At 44.6% G+C, this 19,518-nt stretch overlaps 1 protein-coding gene across 2 annotated transcripts in view; it reads right to left on the reverse strand.

The window, feature by feature from the left end:
• Window positions 1–300: 300 nt before the first annotated feature.
• Window positions 301–19,518, reverse strand: part of JADE1 (jade family PHD finger 1) — a 348,115-nt gene continuing 328,897 nt past the window's right edge. For both annotated transcript variants that reach the window (XM_030191739.1, XM_030191738.1), the window contains one exon: window positions 301–2,607. In XM_030191739.1, the coding sequence (XP_030047599.1) occupies window positions 1,691–2,607 (917 nt within the window). In that variant the 3' untranslated portion in view covers window positions 301–1,690. The remainder of the gene's footprint in view (window positions 2,608–19,518) is intronic.

Here is a 19,518-nt window from a genome sequence, read left to right on the forward strand (position 1 = left end):
AGAGGTCTGTGACCAAAGACAAACCTCCTTTTCTGATGTATTTTCCCATTAAATATCATGGTTTAAATTAAACAACAAAAAAAATTTTCAAAGTTAATCTGGACATACATGACAGATGCATCCTATTTAGGTGTTTGATAAGTCTGGTAAGTTGCATAGCCATATGGAAGCTGTATAAGCCCTTGGTTTCTTGTGAACTGAATCATCATCATTCTCATCTGGAAGACTCAAAATTAAATGCAGAGCCACATCAAAATTTTAAAACACTGCATTCATATAATGCATAAAGTGTGATTTTTTTTCAAGTTTGACCTTTTTCTGACATAGCTCTCCTTAGGCCTATGTTGATTCAACTGCTGTTGCCTGCAAATCCACACATAGATTTATGACTAGCACATGCACATTTAAAAATAAAAAAGAAGTCTTAAAGGACTAAATTTAAATTCAAAAGCAAATCAAAAAATGGAATTCTGTTATTGCTTACTCAGTAGTTATTGCCTTATAAGATTACAGATTTATACACCATTAATTTGGAATGATTACTCCTCATCACATATCATCTGCTCTGGAAAGAAACTCATTTTACATCACGCAGTAAATCTGAAAAGTTTATAGTACTCTATGGTTCATTCACCAGGGTTGTTTTAAACTTTTTTTTCACCCCGGGTTAAAAGTATCAGTCCAGCAGAATCAGAAATTATGCTTTAACAGGTAGGATCCAGAAAATCAAAAATCATGGTTGCAAAGCAAGGGCTGAAAAACAGAAATACTTTTCTTGGTAACCAAGCTATGCACAATAACCTGGTTCTCAGATCAATTGCATGCAAATGTTATCTGATGAATATTTATGGTAGATATCTAAAAAAAATTGGCCTGTTTTCAGCCCTTGAGCACATTATACAAATCTAACAAATGATTCATAAGACTGAAATGTACAGGTCCTCCCTCCCCCTTATTTTGTTGGTAATGTGCAAGGTGGAATATCAAACTGCTATCTATAACTTGCAGGGGAAAAAAAACTTGAATCAAAGCCATCCAGAATGTACCATCACATATACCTATTTGGTAGGGCTTGTACGGCTGCTGACATTTACTGCCATTTGCTGCATCTGCATGTAACCTCTTTCCTTTTCAGGAAGCTCTTTACTGCAGCAAGTGTTTTAGAAGATTCAGCCATAAAATATGACGCAACACCAGCCAGAGTCAAACAAATGAGAATTTACTGGGTTAGCAATGCATAAAGATTCTCCAGTGACCACTCTGGATTTAGTACACTAGCTATAAATTAAGTGGTTGTGCTTTCTAAGGATTAAAAAAACACACACACAAGTGCTATGAACTAATTGGAACAAGAGCAGCTTGTCTTCTCAACTCTTCAATGAATATTAATATATACATTGGGTTGATTTTTTTTTTTAGTGTTTAACAGAAGGCTCCATAAAGCAACATCCAAAGTACATTGTTCAGACTGTTTCCACCACAAAGTTTCAAAGAACTTTTCAATCTCTCAAAGAATGTAGTGAATGGCTTGTGGAAACAAAATGAAAGAGAAAGAATCAGAGGCTTCCAAGTGCAAGTAAATGTGTTTATACGGCACGTAACAGCTGGTCATCAGTCGGTCAATCCATTGACCTGAAAGAGTTTTTGAAAACACAGGCAGTGATGCTGGTGACAGTGCTCCTCTGCCCTATCAAGAGGTTAAGATGCTTCTCCTGATAATGTCTGTGTCATACCTTCTACTGATGACACTGTTTGGAGTCAGCCTTTGCTGCCTACACTTCTCGGCTGCCTCTGTCTCTGAGTCACTCATTTCAGCATCAGGGATGTACCCGTCATTCTCACTATCTGTTTTGAGCCTGCTTTTTGTCCTCTCTTTGGAAGAAACTTTGCCCAAGAATTGGTAGTTAGAGTTCTGGCGACAGGGCTCCTCCTTGACCTGTCCTTGAGGCTGTCTCTCCCCTTTCTTTGGAATTCTGAAGCCTCCCCAGTTTTTCACTGGACTTGTGGGTGCAGTAGGCACTTTGACTGGAGTCTGGTTGTGTACTTTGATCAGAGGCCCATTACATTTAGGCACAGTCTCCCCAGAGGGTCTCCGTTGGCTAGAGGCTGCTGCAGATTTACCACCAAGGTAGTTAAAAGCCCTCTTGTTCTCCAACTGTCTTTGACACAGCTCTGCAGGCCTCAGTGGCTTGTGATCATGCTTGGCAGACTTTTCTTTCAATTCCACTTTAACCACCTCACACTGAGGCCGGCTATCTCTTCTTTTTCTGTGCTCTGGCATAAGTATTCTGTTTTTCTGCTGTACTGATTCAATTCTGGCCTCTGCAAAGCTCTTTCTGTGGACCAATAGGCTGTCAGAAACATCCTTATCCTCCTTCCGAAGAGACAAGCTGGGCTGCCTGTGTGGTGCTCTGTTAATGTTCCCCAACCTATTCTGTGTTCGCTCTCTTTCAAGAGAGGTCTTCGTTGACCGGGCCAAGGATGAACCCAACTGTTTCCTGAAGAAAGCGGAATGCCATTTCAAATCCTCAATCTGGGGAGCATCTGGAGATACAGGCTGAGTGTTAAACAGTAGTACAGTTTCCAATGAGTGGGATGAAGGCACACCTGAATGTCAAAAATAAAAAAAAAATGAGTATTTCATTTTAACAGCTCAAAAGAATTTGTACACAAGAGATTTCTAATGCTGACCTACTCAACCCCCTTAAAAGAAATGGAATGACTTATAAGCTGAATTTCAAGAAGCTAATCAATTTGATGGGAAACAGACAGCAGCCATTTTTTTCTATATAATGGGTAAAACATCTGATCATACTATTTATTAAGTTACTGTCATGAATATAAACAATTACCATGCAATTACCTCCAATGCACCTTCACTACAGCCCAGGGGTCTCAACCCAGTCCTCAGGACACATCTAGCCAGACAGATTTTCAGGATACCCCTAATGAATATTCATATCCTACCCTCTTGAGAAATTCCCTCAAAAAGTTACAATATTTATTACCTATCCCCAGTAACTTGTCTTAATTCCTTTAACTTTTTAACATTTATTTATTTAACCATCTTGAATTTACAAACTATACATGCTACCGATTATGAAAAATCTATAAATGCTACAGATTATGAAAAATTCATGAATTGTTTGGACCCTACCACCGATGAATACCCAGCAGACAGAATCTGGACAAACTTCGATTTATTGACGGAGGAAATAGTCACCCAAGCAATCAATAGATTCGCCCAAGTCCCATTGCAAATTGGAATCTTGTCCCAGTTATCTAATAAAATCTGCCCCTCACCGTTTCTTAACAGAGATCAGCTCCTACTTAAATTTTATGCTCCAACATGGATTCTTCCCCATGGATAAAGGAAATATACTACTTACCCCAATTCCTAAAGATTCAAAGAAAAAAATAAATGATATAACCAATTACCGCCCGGTTGCTTCCATTCCTCTTATTGTTAAGTTAATGGAAAGTCTAGTTACTAAACAACTTACAGATTAATCATAGTACAGAAACAGTACTAATAACACTCTTATCCAAATTTAAACAAATAATTATACATAAGTACATAAGTAGTGCCATACTGGGAAAGACCAAATGTCCATCTAGCCCAGCATCCTGTCACCGACAGTGGCCAATCCAGGTCAAGGGCACCTGGCACGCTCCCCAAACGTAAAAACATTCCAGACAAGTTATACCTAAAAATGCGGAATTTTTCCAAGTCCATTTAATAGCGGTCTATGGACTTGTCCTTTAGGAATCTATCTAACCCCTTTTTAAACTCCGTCAAGCTAACCGCCCGTACCACGTTCTCCGGCAACGAATTCCAGAGTCTAATTACACGTTGGGTGAAGAAAAATTTTCTCCGATTCGTTTTAAATTTACCACACTGTAGCTTCAACTCATGCCCTCTAGTCCTAGTATTTTTGGATAGCGTGAACAGTCGCTTCACATCCACCCGATCCATTCCACTCATTATTTTATACACTTCTATCATATCTCCCCTCAGCCGTCTCTTCTCCAAGCTGAAAAGCCCTAGCCTTCTCAGCCTCTCTTCATAGGAAAGTCGTCCCATCCCCACTATCATTTTCGTCGCCCTTCGCAGTACCTTTTCCAATTCTACTATATCTTTTTTGAGATACGGAGACCAGTACTGAACACAATACTCCAGGTGCGGTCGCACCATGGAGCGATACAACGGCATTATAACATCCGCACACCTGGACTCCATACCCTTCCTAATAACACCCAACATTCTATTCGCTTTCCTAGCCGCAGCAGCACACTGAGCAGAAGGTTTCAGCGTATCATCGACGACGACACCCAGATCCCTTTCTTGATCCGTAACTCCTAACGCGGAACCTTGCAAGACGTAGCTATAATTCGGGTTCCTCTTACCCACATGCATCACTTTGCACTTGTCAACATTGAACTTCATCTGCCACTTGCACGCCCATTCTCCCAGTCTCGCAAGGTCCTCCTGTAATCGTTCACATTCCTCCTGCGACTTGACGACCCTGAATAATTTTGTGTCATCGGCGAATTTAATTACCTCACTAGTTATTCCCATCTCTAGGTCATTTATAAATACATTAAAAAGCAACGGACCCAGCACAGACCCCTGCGGGACCCCACTAACTACCCTCCTCCACTGAGAATACTGGCCACGCAATCCTACTCTCTGCTTCCTATCTTTCAACCAGTTCTTAATCCATAATAATACCCTACCTCCGATTCCATGACTCTGCAATTTCTTCAGGAGTCTTTCGTGCGGCACTTTGTCAAACGCCTTCTGAAAATCCAGATATACAATATCAACCGGCTCCCCATTGTCCACATGTTTGCTTACCCCCTCAAAAAAATGCATTAGATTGGTGAGGCAAGACTTCCCTTCACTAAATCCGTGCTGACTTTGTCTCATCAGTCCATGTTTTTGTATATGCTCTGCAATTTTATTCTTAATAATAGCCTCCACCATCTTGCCCGGCACCGACGTCAGACTCACCGGTCTATAATTTCCCGGATCTCCTCTGGAACCCTTCTTAAAAATCGGAGTAACATTGGCTACCCTCCAGTCTTCCGGTACTACACTCGATTTTAGGGACAGATTGCATATTTCTAACAGTAGCTCCGCAAGTTCATTTTTTAGTTCTATTAATACTCTGGGATGAATACCATCAGGTCCCGGTGATTTACTACTCTTCAGCTTGCTGAACTGACCCATTACATCCTCCAAGGTTACAGAGAATTTGTTTAGTTTCTCCGACTCCCCGCTTCAAATATTCTTTCCGGCACCGGTGTCCCCCCCAAATCCTCCTCGGTGAAGACCGAAGCAAAGAATTCATTTAATTTCTCCGCTACGGCTTTGTCCTCCTTGATCGCCCCTTTAACACCATTTTCGTCCAGCGGCCCAACCGACTCTTTGGCCGGTTTCCTGCTTTTAATGTATCTAAAAAAATTTTTACTATGTATTTTTGCTTCCAACGCTAATTTCTTCTCAAAGTCCTTTTTTGCCCTCCTTATCTCCGCTTTGCATTTGGCTTGGCATTCCTTATGATCTATCCTGTTACTTTCAGTTGGTTCTCTTCTCCACTTTCTGAAGGATTGTTTTTTGGCTCTAATGATTTCCTTTATCTTACTGTTTAGCCACGCCGGCTGACGTTTAGTCTTTTTTCCCTTTTTTCTAATACGTGGAATATATTTGTCCTGAACCTCCAGGATGGTGTTTTTAAACAGCATCCACGCCTGATGCAAGTTTTTTACTCTGCGAGCTGCTCCTTTCAGTCTTTTTTTCACCATTTTTCTCATTTTGTCGTAATCACCTTTTCTATAGTTAAACGCTAGCGTACTTGATTTCCTAGTTTCACTTCCTTCAATGCCAATATCAAAACCGATCATATTATGATCACTGTTATCAAGCGGCCCTCGTATCGTTACCCCCTGCACTAGATCATGAGCACCACTAAGGACTAAGTCTAGTATTTTTCCTTCTCTTGTCGGCTCCTGAACTAGCTGTTCCATGAAGCTGTCCTTGATTTCATCAAGAAATCCTATGTCCCTTGCGTGTACAGATGTTACATTAACCCAGTCTATATGCGGGTAATTGAAATCCCCCATTATTATTGTGTTGCCCAGTTTGTTTGCGTCCCTGATTTCCTTTAACATTTCCGCATCCGTCTGTTCGTCCTGGCCAGGCGGACGGTAGTACACTCCTATCACTATCCTTTTCCCCTTTGCACATGGAATTTCAATCCACAGTGATTCCAAGGAGTGTTTTGTTTCCTGCAGAATTTTCAATCTATTTGATTCAAGGCTCTCGTTAATATACAATGCTACCCCTCCACCAATCCGATTCACCCTATCACTACGATATAATTTGTACCCCGGTATGACAGTGTCCCACTGGTTATCCTCCTTCCACCAGGTCTCAGAGATGCCTATTATATCTAATTTTTCATTTAGTGCAATATATTCCAACTCCCCCATCTTATTTCTTAGGCTCCTGGCATTCGCATATAGACATTTCAAACTATATTTGTTGTTCCTAAGTACATCATGCTTAGTACTTGACAGTATTAATTGGCAATCTTTTGTCTGATTTTTATTGTTATTTAAAGATACCCGATCTACTACAATCTCTTTTGCAACCTCACTATCAGGATACTCTATCTTCCCTGTTATGGTGATATCTTTGAAAGATACCTTATCCCGAACCATGCTCTTTTGAGCGACTTACCCCAATTCCTAAAGATTCAAAGAAAAAAATAAATGATATAACCAATTACCGCCCGGTTGCTTCCATTCCTCTTATTGTTAAGTTAATGGAAAGTCTAGTTACTAAACAACTTACAGATTACTTAAATAAGTTCTCAATATTACATTCATCTCAATCAGGATTTTGGGCTAATCATAGTACAGAAACAGTACTAATAACACTCTTATCCAAATTTAAACAAATAATTGCAGCTGGCAACAATGTTCTCCTCTTACAATTTGACGTGTCCAGCGCGTTTGATAAGGTTAGTCATAATATTTTATTGAACATCCTAGAATATTTCAGGATTGGAGGAAATGTATTGAATTGGATTACTGGCTTCCTAACCGCAAGAACATACCAAGTGACATCAAGATCGTTTACATCATTACCATGTAACCCGGAATGTGAAGTACCTCAGGGATTGCCGCTTTCACCAACTCTCTTCAACTTAATGATGACACCACTGGCCAAGTCTTTATCCAACCAAGGCCTTAACCCATACATCTATGCAGATGATGTCAAGATATACATCCCATTCAAAAATGATTTAACAGAAATCGCATATAAAATCAATCACAGCTTCCAAATAATGAATTTATGGGTGGATTCATTTCAATTAAAGTGGAGTGGAGCAGTGGCCTAGTGGTTAGAGTGGTGGACTTTGGTCCTGGGGAACTAGGTTCGATTCCCACTGCAGGCACAGGCAGCTCCTTGTGACTCTGGGCAAGTCACTTAACCCTCCATTGCCCCAGGTACAAATAAGTACCTAAGCCGCATTGAGCCTGCCATGAGTGGGAAAGCGTGGGGTACAAATAAAAAAATATATATATATTAACGCAGAGAAGACACAATGCCTTATCCTTTCATCGTAATATAACAAGATCAATTATTCTAATATTAATACTCCAAATCACATTCTTCCCATCTCGGACACCTTGAAACTCCTAGGAGTCACAATTGATCGAAATCTTACTCTAGAAAGTCACGTTGAAAAATGGTACAAAGAAAATGTTCCATGCGATCTGGAAACTAAAAAAAGTCAGACCTTTCTTTCCAAGGGAGGTATTCCGCAATCTGGTGCAATCGTTGGTGTTAAGCCATTTGGACTATTGTAATTCCATTTATATCGGATGTAAAGCACAAATTATTAAGAAACTCCAAACAGCCCAAAACACTGCAGCCAGACTTATATTTGGAAAAGCGAAATATGAATGCGCTAAGCCCCTCAGAGAAAAATAACACTGGCTTCCACTAAGAGATCACATTGCATTCAAGACCTGTACCCTGGTTCACAAAATTATTCATGGCAAAGCCCCGATATGTCAGATCTCATAGACTTACCAGCAAGAAACATAAAAAGTTCATCATGCACATTCTTGAACCTCCAATATCCCAGTTGTAAAGGACTTAAATACAAATCAATATATGCATCTAACTTCTCCTACATCTGTACACAACTATGGAATGCACTACAGAATGCCATAAAAAAAAAAAGCATGATTTGACACCCTTCCGGAAACTACTAAAGACTAAATTGTTCAAAAGACTTATCAAAAGGATCCTTCATAAATGACCTGACATCTAAACTCAATTAGAAAAAGTTAACAGTGAATTCTTCTATTTGATTAATTTCTTTTTCTTTACTGAACGTTATACATTACCCTTGATTTCAAATTCCTGAAAAGCGAATGCTACATACCTGTAGAAGGTATTCTCCGAGGACAGCAGGCTGATTGTTCTCACTGATGGGTGACGTCCACGGCAGCCCCTCCAATCGGAAACTTCACTAGCAAAGGCCTTTGCTAGTCCTCGCGCGCCCATGCGCACCGCGCATGCGCGGCCGTCTTCCCGCCCGAACTGGCTCGTGTTCGTCAGTCCCATATGTAGCAAGACAAGACAAGGGAAGACACAACTCCAAAGGGGAGGCGGGCGGGTTTGTGAGAACAATCAGCCTGCTGTCCTCGGAGAATACCTTCTACAGGTATGTAGCATTCGCTTTCTCCGAGGACAAGCAGGCTGCTTGTTCTCACTGATGGGGTATCCCTAGCCCCCAGGCTCACTCAAAACAACAAACATGGTCAATTGGGCCTCGCAACGGCGAGGATATAACTGACATTGACCTAACAATTTATCCAACTAACTGAGAGTGTAGCCTGGAACAGAATAAACATGGGCCTAGGGGGGTGGAGTTGGATTCTAAACCCCGAACAGATTCTGAAGCACTGACTGCCCGAACCGACTGTCGCGTCGGGTATCCTGCTGCAGGCAGTAATGAGATGTGAATGTGTGGACAGATGACCACGTCGCAGCTTTGCAAATCTCTTCAATAGTGGCTGACTTCAAGTGGGCTACCGATGCTGCCATGGCTCTAACATTATGAGCCGTGACATGACCCTCAAGAGCCAGCCCAGCCTGGGCGTAAGTGAAGGAAATGCAATCTGCTAGCCAATTGGATATGGTGCGTTTCCCCACAGCCACTCCCCTCCTGTTGGGATCAAAAGAAACAAACAATTGGGCGGACTGTCTGTTGGGCTGTGTGCGCTCCAGATAGAAGGCCAATGCTCTCTTGCAGTCCAATGTGTGCAGCTGACGTTCAGCAGGGCAGGAATGAGGACGGGGAAAGAATGTTGGCAAGACAATTGACTGGTTCAGATGGAACTCCGACACAACCTTTGGCAAGAACTTAGGGTGAGTGCGGAGGACTACTCTGTTATGATGAAATTTGGTGTAAGGAGCCTGGGCTACCAGGGCCTGAAGCTCACTGACTCTACGAGCTGAAGTAACTGCCACCAAGAAAATGACCTTCCAGGTCTACTTCAGATGGCAGGAGTTCAGTGGCTCAAAAGGAGGTTTCATCAGCTGGGTGAGAACGACATTGAGATCCCATGACACTGTAGGAGGTTTGACGGGGGGCTTTGACAAAAGCAAACCTCTCATGAAGCGAACAACTAAAGGCTGTCCTGAGATCGGTTTACCTTCCACACGGTAATGGTATGCACTGATTGCACTAAGGTGAACCCTTACAGAGTTGGTCTTGAGACCAGACTCAGACAAGTGCAGAAGGTATTCAAGCAGGGTCTGTGTAGGACAAGAGCGAGGATCTAGGGCCTTGCTGTCACACCAGACGGCAAACCTCCTCCATAGAAAGAAGTAACTCCTCTTAGTGGAATCTTTCCTGGAAGCAAGCAAGATGCAGGAGACACCCTCTGACAGACCCAAAGAGGCAAAGTCTACGCTCTCAACATCCAGGCCGTGAGAACCAGAGACTGGAGGTTGGGATGCAGATGCGCCCCTTCGTCCTGTGTGATGAGGGTCGGAAAACACTCCAATCTCCACGGTTCTTCGGAGGATAACTCCAGAAGAAGAGGGAACCAGATCTGACGCGGCCAAAAGGAAGTAATCAGAATCATGGTGCCTCTGTCTTGCTCGAGTTTCAACAAAGTCTTCCCGACCAGAGGTATGGGAGGATAAGCATACAGGAGACCCTCCCCCCAGTCCAGGAGGAAGGCATCCGGTGCCAGTCTGCCGTGGGCCTGAAGCCTGGAACAGAACTGAGGGACCTTGTGGTTGGCTCGAGATGCAAAGAGATCTACCAAGGGGGTGCCCCACACCTGGAAGATCTGTCGCACTACTCGGGAGTTGAGCGACCACTCGTGAGGTTGCATAATCCTGCTCAGTCTGTCGGCCAGACTGTTGTTTACGCCTGCCAGGTATGTGGCTTGGAGCACCATGCCCTGACGGCGAGCCCAAAGCCACATGCTGACGGCTTCCTGACACAGGGGGGCGAGATCCGGTGCCCCCCTGCTTGTTGATGTAATACATGGCAACCTGGTTGTCTGTCTGAATTTGGATAATTTGGTGGGACAACCGATCTCTGAAAGCCTTCAGAGCGTTCCAGACCGCTTGTAACTGCAGGAGATTGATCTGCAGATCACACTCCTGGAGGGACCAGCTTCCTTGGGTGTGAAGCCCATCAACATGAGCTCCCCACCCCAGGAGAGACGCATCCGTAGTCAGCACTTTTTGTGGCTGAGGAATTTGGAAAGGACGTCCCAGGGTCAAATTGGACCAAATCGTCCACCAATACAGGGATTTGAGAAAACTCGTGGACAGGTGGATCACGTCTTCTAGATCCCCAGCAGCCTGAAACCACTGGGAAGCTAGGGTCCATTGAGCAGATCGCATGTGAAGGCGGGCCATGGGAGTCACATGAACTGTGGAGGCCATGTGGCCCAGCAATCTCAACATCTGCCGAGCTGTGATCTGCTGGGACGCTCGCACCTGCGAGACGAGGGACAACAAGTTGTTGGCTCTCGCCTCTGGGAGATAGGCACGAGCCGTCCGAGAATCCAGCAGAGCTCCTATGAATTCGAGTCTCTGCACTGGGAGAAGATGGGACGTTGGATAATTTATCACAAACCCCAGTAGCTCCAGGAGGCGAATAGTCATCTGCATAGACTGTAGAGCTCCTGCCTCGGATGTGTTCTTCACCAGCCAATCGTCGAGATAGGGGCACACGTGCACTCCCAGCCTGCGAAGCACCGCTGCTACTACAGCCAAGCACTTCGTGAACACTCTGGGCGCAGAGGCGAGCCCAAAGGGTAGCACACAGTACTGGAAGTGACATGTGCCCAACTGAAATCGCAGATACTGTCTGTGAGCTGGCAGTATCGGGATGTGTGTGTAGGCATCCTTCAAGTCCAGAGAGCATAGCCAGTCGTTTTCCTGAATCATGGGAAGAAGGGTGCCCAGGGAAAGCATCCTGAACTTTTCTTTGACCAGATATTTGTTCAGGGCCCTTAGGTCTAGGATGGGACGCATCCCCCCTGTTTTCTTTTCCACAAGGAAGTACCTAGAATAGAATCCCAGCCCTTCTTGCCCGGATGGCACGGGCTCGACCGCATTGGCGCTGAGAAGGGCGGAGAGTTCCTCTGCAAGTATCTGCTTGTGCTGGAAGCTGTAGGATTGAGCTCCCGGTAGGCAATTTGGAGGTTTGGAAACCAAACTGAGGGTGTATCCTTGCTGGACTATTTGGAGAACCCACTGGTCGGAGGTTATGAGAGGCCACCTTTGGTGAAAAACATTCAACCTCCCCCCGACCGGTAGATCGCCCCAGGCACTGACACAATGATGTCGGCTATGCTCTGCTGGAGCCAGTCAAAAGCTCGTCCCTTGCTTTTGCTGGGGAGCCGAGGGGCCTTGCTGAGGCGCACGCTGCTGACGAGAGCACGCGCGCTGGGGCTTAGCCTGGGCCGCAGGCTGTCGAGAAGGAGGATTGTACCTACGCTTACCAGAAGAGTAGGGAACAGTCTTCCTTCCCCCATAAAAACGTGTACCTGTGGAGGTAGAAGCTGAAGGCTGCCGGCGGGAGAACTTGTCGAAAGCGGTATCCTGCTGGTGGAGCTGCTCTACCACCTGTTCGACCTTCTCTCCAAAAATATTGTCCGCACGGCAAGGCGAGTCCGCAATCCGCTGCTGGATCCTATTCTCCAGGTCGGAGGCACGCAGCCATGAGAGTCTGCGCATCACCACACCTTGAGCAGCGGCCCTGGACAGCAACATCAAAGGTGTCATACACCCCTCTGGCCAGGAATTTTCTGCACGCCTTCAGCTGCCTGACCACCTCCTGAAATGGCTTGGCTTGCTCAGGAGGGAGCTTGTCCACCAAGCCCGCCAACTGCCGCACATTATTCTGCATGTGTATGCTCGTGTAGAGCTGGTAAGACTGGATTTTGGCCACGAGCATAGAAGAATGGTAGGCCTTCCTCCCAAAGGAGTCTAAGGTTCTAGAGTCCTTGCCCGGGGGCGCCGAAGCATGCTCCCTAGAACTCTTAGCCTTCTTTAGGGTCAAATCCACAACTCCAGAGTCGTGAGGCAACTGAGTGCGCATCAGCTCTGGGTCCCCATGGATCCGGTACTGGGACTCGATCTTCTTGGGAATGTGGGGATTACTTAAAGGCTTGGTCCAGTTCGCCAGCAATGTCTTTTTTAGGACATGATGCATGGGTACTGTGGACGCTTCCTTAGGTGGAGAAGGATAGTCCAGGAGCTCAAACATTTCAGCCCTGGGCTCGTCCTCCACAACCACCGGGAAGGGGATGGCCGTAGACATCTCCCGGACAAAGGCCGCAAAAGACAGACTCTCGGGAAGAGAAAGCTGCCTTTCAGGGGAGGGAGTGGGATCAGAAGGAAGGCCATCAGACTCCTCGTCAGAGAAATACCTGATGTCCTCCTCCTCCTCCCACGAGGCCTCACCATCGGTATCAGACACAAGTTCATGAACCTGTGTCTGAAGCCGTGCCCGGCTCGACTCCGTGGAAACACGGCCACGGTGGGAGCGTCGAGAGGTAGACTCCCTCGCCCGCACCGGCGAAGCTCCCTCCGCCGATGTCGTCGGGGAGCCTTCCTGGGAGGCGACCGCAGTCGGTACCGCAAGCGGCACCGATGTCGGAGACCTCACCCCGGGCAAGGGGCCAGCCGGCGCCTCACTCGACGGTACCGGAGGCGCAAGCACCCCCGGTACCGGAGGGGAAGGGCGCAACAGCTCTCCCAGGATCTCTGGGAGAACGGCCCGGAGACTCTCGTGCAGGGCGGCTGTGGAGAAAGACATGGAAACCGATGCAGGTGTCGAAGTCAGAGTCTGTTCCGGGCGTGGAGGCTGTTCCGGGCTGTCCAAGGTGGAGCGCATCGACACCTCCTGAACAGAGGGTGAGCGGTCCTCCCGGTGCCGATGCCTACTGGGTGCCAACTCCCTCGGCAACCCAGAGCTCTCGGTACTGACGCGGGAAGGAGACCGGTGTCGATGCTTCTTTGACTTTTTCAAACGAAGCACGTCACTGGAGCTTCCCGGTACCGACGAGGAGGACGTAGAATCCAGCCGTCGCTTCCTCGGGGCCGAGGCCGAAGAAGGTCGGTCTCGGGGGGGCTGTACCGCAGGAGCCCTCAGGGTAGGGGGAGACCCACCCGAAGGCTCACCGCCACCAGCAGGGGAATGGACAGCCCTCACCTGCACTCCAGTCGAAGCACCACCGTCCGACGACATCAGCACTAGTGGAGGTCCCGGTACCACCGACGCCGCCTTCCGGGCCCCGACGATGCAGAGGGTCAATGCCTCCATGCAACCGATACAGTCGCGGCCGAGGGCGGAGGTCTTGACACTGTCGACGTCCTCGATACTCCCGGTGCCGATGAAGAGCCCGAGAACAAAATGTTCCACTGGGCCAATCTCGCTACCTGAGTCCTTTTCTGTAAAAGGGCGCAAAGACTACAGGCCTGCGGGCGGTGCCCAGCCCCCAGACACTGAAGACACGACGAGTGCCTATCAGTGAGCGAGATTACCCGGGCGCACTGGGTGCACTTCTTGAAGCCGCTGGGAGACTTCGATGAAATGGGCGGAAAAATCACGCCGGCGAAATCAAAACTCATAATTGCGGTAGGGCACCAAAAAGAGGGGGAGAAAAAACTCGACCCAAGGCCTCCAAAGGGCCTACCCCGAAAACGAAAGAAAACTTAACGGGGCCAAAAACTGGAAATACGGGAAGGGGAAAAAGACCGAAAGGCCCTTCTCCGAAATCCCCCCCTTTTTTTTTTTCTTTAAGCGAAAAGTCAAAAGATGCGCGAGGGTCAACTTAAGGGGCGCAAACGGCGCAAACTCGCCTGTACCGAGCGCGGACAAAAGAAGACTGACGAACACGAGCTGGTTCGGGCGGGAAGACAGCCGCGCATGCGCATGGGCACGCGAGGACTAGCAAAGGCCTTTGCTAGTGAAGTTTCCGATTGGAGGGGCTGCCGTGGACGTCACCCATCAGTGAGAACAAGCAGCCTGCTTGTCCTCGGAGAATAATTATTACCTGAATTGGTCATTACTCTATTTACCATTAACTTTCTCTTTACTTCATGTACAATTTCTCATTCATAATAGATTTTCTGAATGTTAAACATCCATAGCTATCCCAGTATGTTTATGATATTGTATTGTATTGTAAAATTGGATTCTTACAACGAATTACTTTCTTATGCATTATTCTTTGTTATGCATCCTATACTGTTTATTGTAAGCCACATTGAACTCAAACTTGTTTGGGATAATGTGGGATATAAATCTCACAAATAAAATAAGGTGCAATCACACCATGGAGCGATATAAAGGCATTTATAGTATTTTTGGTCTTATTCATCATCCCTTTCCTAATAATGCCTAGATCCTGTTTGCTTTTTTGGCCACCGCTGCACACTGAGTAGATTTCAGTGTATTATCTACAATGACACCTAGATCTTTTTCTTGAGTGCTGACCTCCAACAAAGTGGATCCTAGTATCAGGTAGCTATGATTCAGATTATTCTTTCCAATGTGTATCACCTTGTACTTGTCTATATTAAATTTCATTGCACCATACTGCCCTGGGTGAACAGGAGTATTAGTTTGCTGGGAAACTGTGCCTGAAGTCTGCTTTTTTTTTTTTTTTAACTTTAATTCTTTATTCAATTTCAATGGAATATAATGAGTGAACATTTAAGATGACAATAATACAAAATGCACTTCACAAATCTACATTATCCCCCCTCCCCATACAAATAAAAAGTAAACAAAGCAATCCAAAAAGGTCTAACATAGTACAAATCAGTGGCAGCATTTAGTACGAAGATAAACTGTGCTATTGTAAATCATAATTTCTTAGGAAATGATTGGGGGGTGGGGGGGGAGGTTAACCTAGTAGATTCCATTGTACTGCAGTTGTTCAAGATGATCAGTAGTCTATGCACCTAAAACTCAGAGACGTGGTCAGAACTGTACAACACTCCACACCTTAGTGTATTCATGCCCACGTCCACGAATTTCCAAAGTTAGCTTGTCATATATTTGGAGTTCTCTTACAATCTCTTGCCACAGGGCCGAGTGGCCTGATTTATCTTTCCATCATCTGGCAATTCCCCGCCAATCTTTCTCAAAGAGTAAAAGAGCCCGTAGATCATGGATGGTAGTCCTTGAAAGCACTGAATGGGTGCCTTCTACCTACCTTCTGATAAACCCTTTTCACCAGATTCCAAGTGTCCCACAAAGATTGAAGGAAAACACGCTCAGTGATTTTACAATCTTTGTCGCTCAAGTCTCTACTTTGAGCTTTACTAAAGTCAAATATAGAGTAGGGATGTATACAGTGTTTCACAAGTTGAACCCAGTGTACTGAGGGGCATTCTATGTAGTGGTCTTTAACAGACTTCATTATAGCAGCCTGGTGGTACCATTTGAGGTTAGGAACCCCCAAGCTGCCTGATAAATTTATCTTGTTGTAATGTAGTCCACTATATCTTGGGTCTTTTCCTTCCCCACATAACGCCTCTCAGTAGTTTGTCCCATTGCTTGAATTTCTTAGATGGAATAGCTATTGGTAATTGCACAGATAATAAAATAAAATAAAAAGCTGGGGAGGATCATCTGCAGTGTTTTTATTCTTCCCCACCATGTTAAGATAAGTATCTAGATTGTAAGCTCTTTGAGCAGGGACTGTCTTTTGTGTATGGTGTACAGCGATGCGTATGCCTTGTAGCGCTAACAGAACAAGTCTTTGGTCTTATCAGATACGGTGATACCTAAATATCTGAACCCCTTATTCGCTACTCTAAAGGGAAATGTTGGAAAATATGTAGTTATAATATTAAACAGCAAGGCTTTCGTCTTGTCAATATTAACTTTAAAGCCAGATAGTTGGCCAAATTGTGATAATTCAGATAAAAGGTAATGACTTGTGCAGATCAGACGTAAAAATGTCATCTGCATACAACAGAATTTTATAATGCTTTCTCCTGAATTTCTATAGGGGCTATATAAACCAAGGATCTAATTCTAGTAGCCACAGGTTCTATTGCAATAGCAAATAAGAGTGGGGACATAGGGCTAGATGCACTAAACTCCATGGAACAGCCCTTCCCTTACCGATCCCTTAGTGAATCGGTAAGGAAAGGGCATGCATGAAGGAAATCACATGCAAATGAGCTGCTCACTGTTAGCTCATTTGCACACGATTTCCTTGCTTCCAGTCGGCCAGCTGAGCATGCGCAAGCTAAAAACAACCTTGGAGGGGACGAGGAGAATGTTGAGAAAACCTCCATGGCTGTGGTCATTTCAGGCAGGAAAGAAAGGACCCGCTGATCAGGGATTTGGTAGAGTGGGTGGTGCAGGGGCTCTGGGGAGGCTTTTAATGCTTTTGCCTTTGATTTTGTAGGGAGCTCCCTACTGTGACTGCAGAAAAATGCCTGGGGGGAAGGGGTCAGAGCTGTTCTGCTACAAGGAAATCAGCACATGAAAAGAAAACCAGACAGAAGTTTAGAGCTGAAACAAAACTTAACTTTTTTTTTTTTTTTTGTGAAGGACATCCAAGTGTTGGGGGGTGGGGGGGAGGACATCCCTGACAAGCACCTTTTTTTCAGCTTTTGTGATGGGTGTCCTCTGCATGAGTCCCGCTCAGCAGCCCCAATGACAGGTGTAGACCTCCCGTTTGGTTTTCCACGGTGCATGGAGTCGGAAACGGCTGTGCATCTGCTAATTAGCTCATTATAATAACCTGCAGACCATTTGCATTCCGTTTTCATTAACTGCTACCGTGACAGGAAAATGGCTCGGGGAACCCGTTTATGAATGTCCCGGTTTACTACTTGCACGCTAAACCAGCAAGAACCAGTTTAAAACCCACGTTGCTGGTTCGTTAAGTTTAGTGCATCTAGCCCATAGTACAACCTTGTCTAGTCCCTCTGGTTAAATGAGAATTCTTCAGATCTACAACCATTAACACCCTATCAAATGCACCAATAGCTACACAGTGGGCTTTTTTTATTGTCTTTTAGCAACAATACCAATTACGCTTATGGCTTGTCTAACATTATCTCCAAGTTGCCTTCCTTGAACAAACTCAGTTTGATCACTATGACTCAATTTAGGGAGAATTCTATCCAATCTGTTGGCTAGGATATTTGCAAAAATGTTTATATCATTATTTAGCAGAGCTATTGGTCTATAGCTAGCACATGAAGATGGGTCTTTTCCTGGCTTTGGAAGGACAACTACATTTGTCTTATACATAGATTTTGGGAAGCGGGGCACCTTGTAATACATCATTAAAGAGGTTAGCAAGAACCCCTGATGCTTCATGATTCATTACTTTATAGTATTCTAATGGAAACCCTGACGGAACACTTTGGATCACTTGAACTACTTCTTGCTCCAAACATTCAACTAGGTCCAGATATGTCAGGATATTTTCCATGCAAACAATGCAGCATTTGCTGTAATTCTTTTTCTGGTACTTCTTTATGTTTGAATGATAAACATAATTAGGTTAAAGTCATTCACAACCTGCACTACTGCTTAAGTTATCTATGCTATCTGGTGCCCTTGCTCCTTGGTTTATATTGGTAAAACTATGAGGGCTTTGAAAACAAGGATACTGGAACACAAAAGTCGACTGCCTAGTAGAATATTGTTTAGCGGCAGGACATACATTTGCAGGTACAACAATCACCTCAGGGGGGGGGGAGGAGGAGGAGGGGGTGATTTAAATGCTAAATTATGTATGAAAGAATGCCAATGGATTCATTTTTTGGACACTATCACACCGTGAGGGTTGAATTGCACCACAGATATTTGAGAACTTGACATTTCTGCTATTTTTCTATATATCTTTTTAAAAATTGAGTTTTTCTTCTATTTTTTCTTTTTGTTTCTTGTTGAGCAGACATTTTGTTTTTAAACATTAAGTATAAGTGCAAATGTCACCATGTAGTATGTAAGACACTCTAAATGCGTGGCGTTCAATTCAAGCATGAAAGAGCGTCGGTGTATTCATTTTTTGAATATTTTTACACTGCGTGGGCTACATTGCTCTACAGATGTTTGAGAACTTTATATTTTTGTCATTTTTCTTTGTTTGGAGCTGTTTTTTCTTTTGTGTTTAGCACACTATTTAATTCTGAAGTTTAAACAAAAGTGTAAATGTCACTATGTAGTACGTAAGACCCTTTAAATGCAGGTTGGTGTTGAGCCCCGCCCTCTTTAGCCTGTCTTCTTGTCGGTGTTTTTTGCCGTGTACAATTTTTGTAATATTCTGTGATGTTAAGACACTTTTTCACTTTGTGCTTCTTGTTTCCATGTATATTTTATTCTTTAGTGAATGCGATGTCCCACTATCCCCAGAAGCAGGTCGTTTGTTCAAAACACTTTGGTTTATATATGTTTCAATGTCGGGCATTGGTTTGTTTGATCAGTGCTGAATTTGCAAATGCAGGATAACTAGTCGCCATCTATATCTTGTGTGTTCAGAGTTTATGATGAGAGCTTATTATGAGAAATTTGATTTAAAAAGGTGCGTGTACCACATGTTTATATTTAACATAAATTTTCTCAAATAAAATGTGAATATTAGTTTTGGTGGAGGTTTTGGTCCCGGTTGGCAAATGATTGATGTTATGCAGTAGGCTCAAGGGTTTGGAATAGCTGAGTGCTGTAGGGAGACGTAATAGCCTGGCCACTGATATGAGTCCGATGCCTCCGGTTCCTTTTTTCTTACATCACAGGTTCTTTTGTTCCCTTTTGATATATGATTGTTTGTGAGGAACATTAGTTTGTATTTTACATTGAAGATGGTTTCCCCTTCCTTCTTATTGATGACTATCACAAAGCAGAAGCAAAAAAGAAACATGCATCACTGAAAACCTTCCTCACAAACTCAGAACCACAAACCAAGAGTCTGAAACACAAC

The sequence above is a fragment of the Microcaecilia unicolor genome, chromosome 2 (genome assembly GCF_901765095.1).
Source record: "Microcaecilia unicolor chromosome 2, aMicUni1.1, whole genome shotgun sequence".
NCBI classification, from domain to species: Eukaryota; Metazoa; Chordata; class Amphibia; order Gymnophiona; family Siphonopidae; genus Microcaecilia; species Microcaecilia unicolor.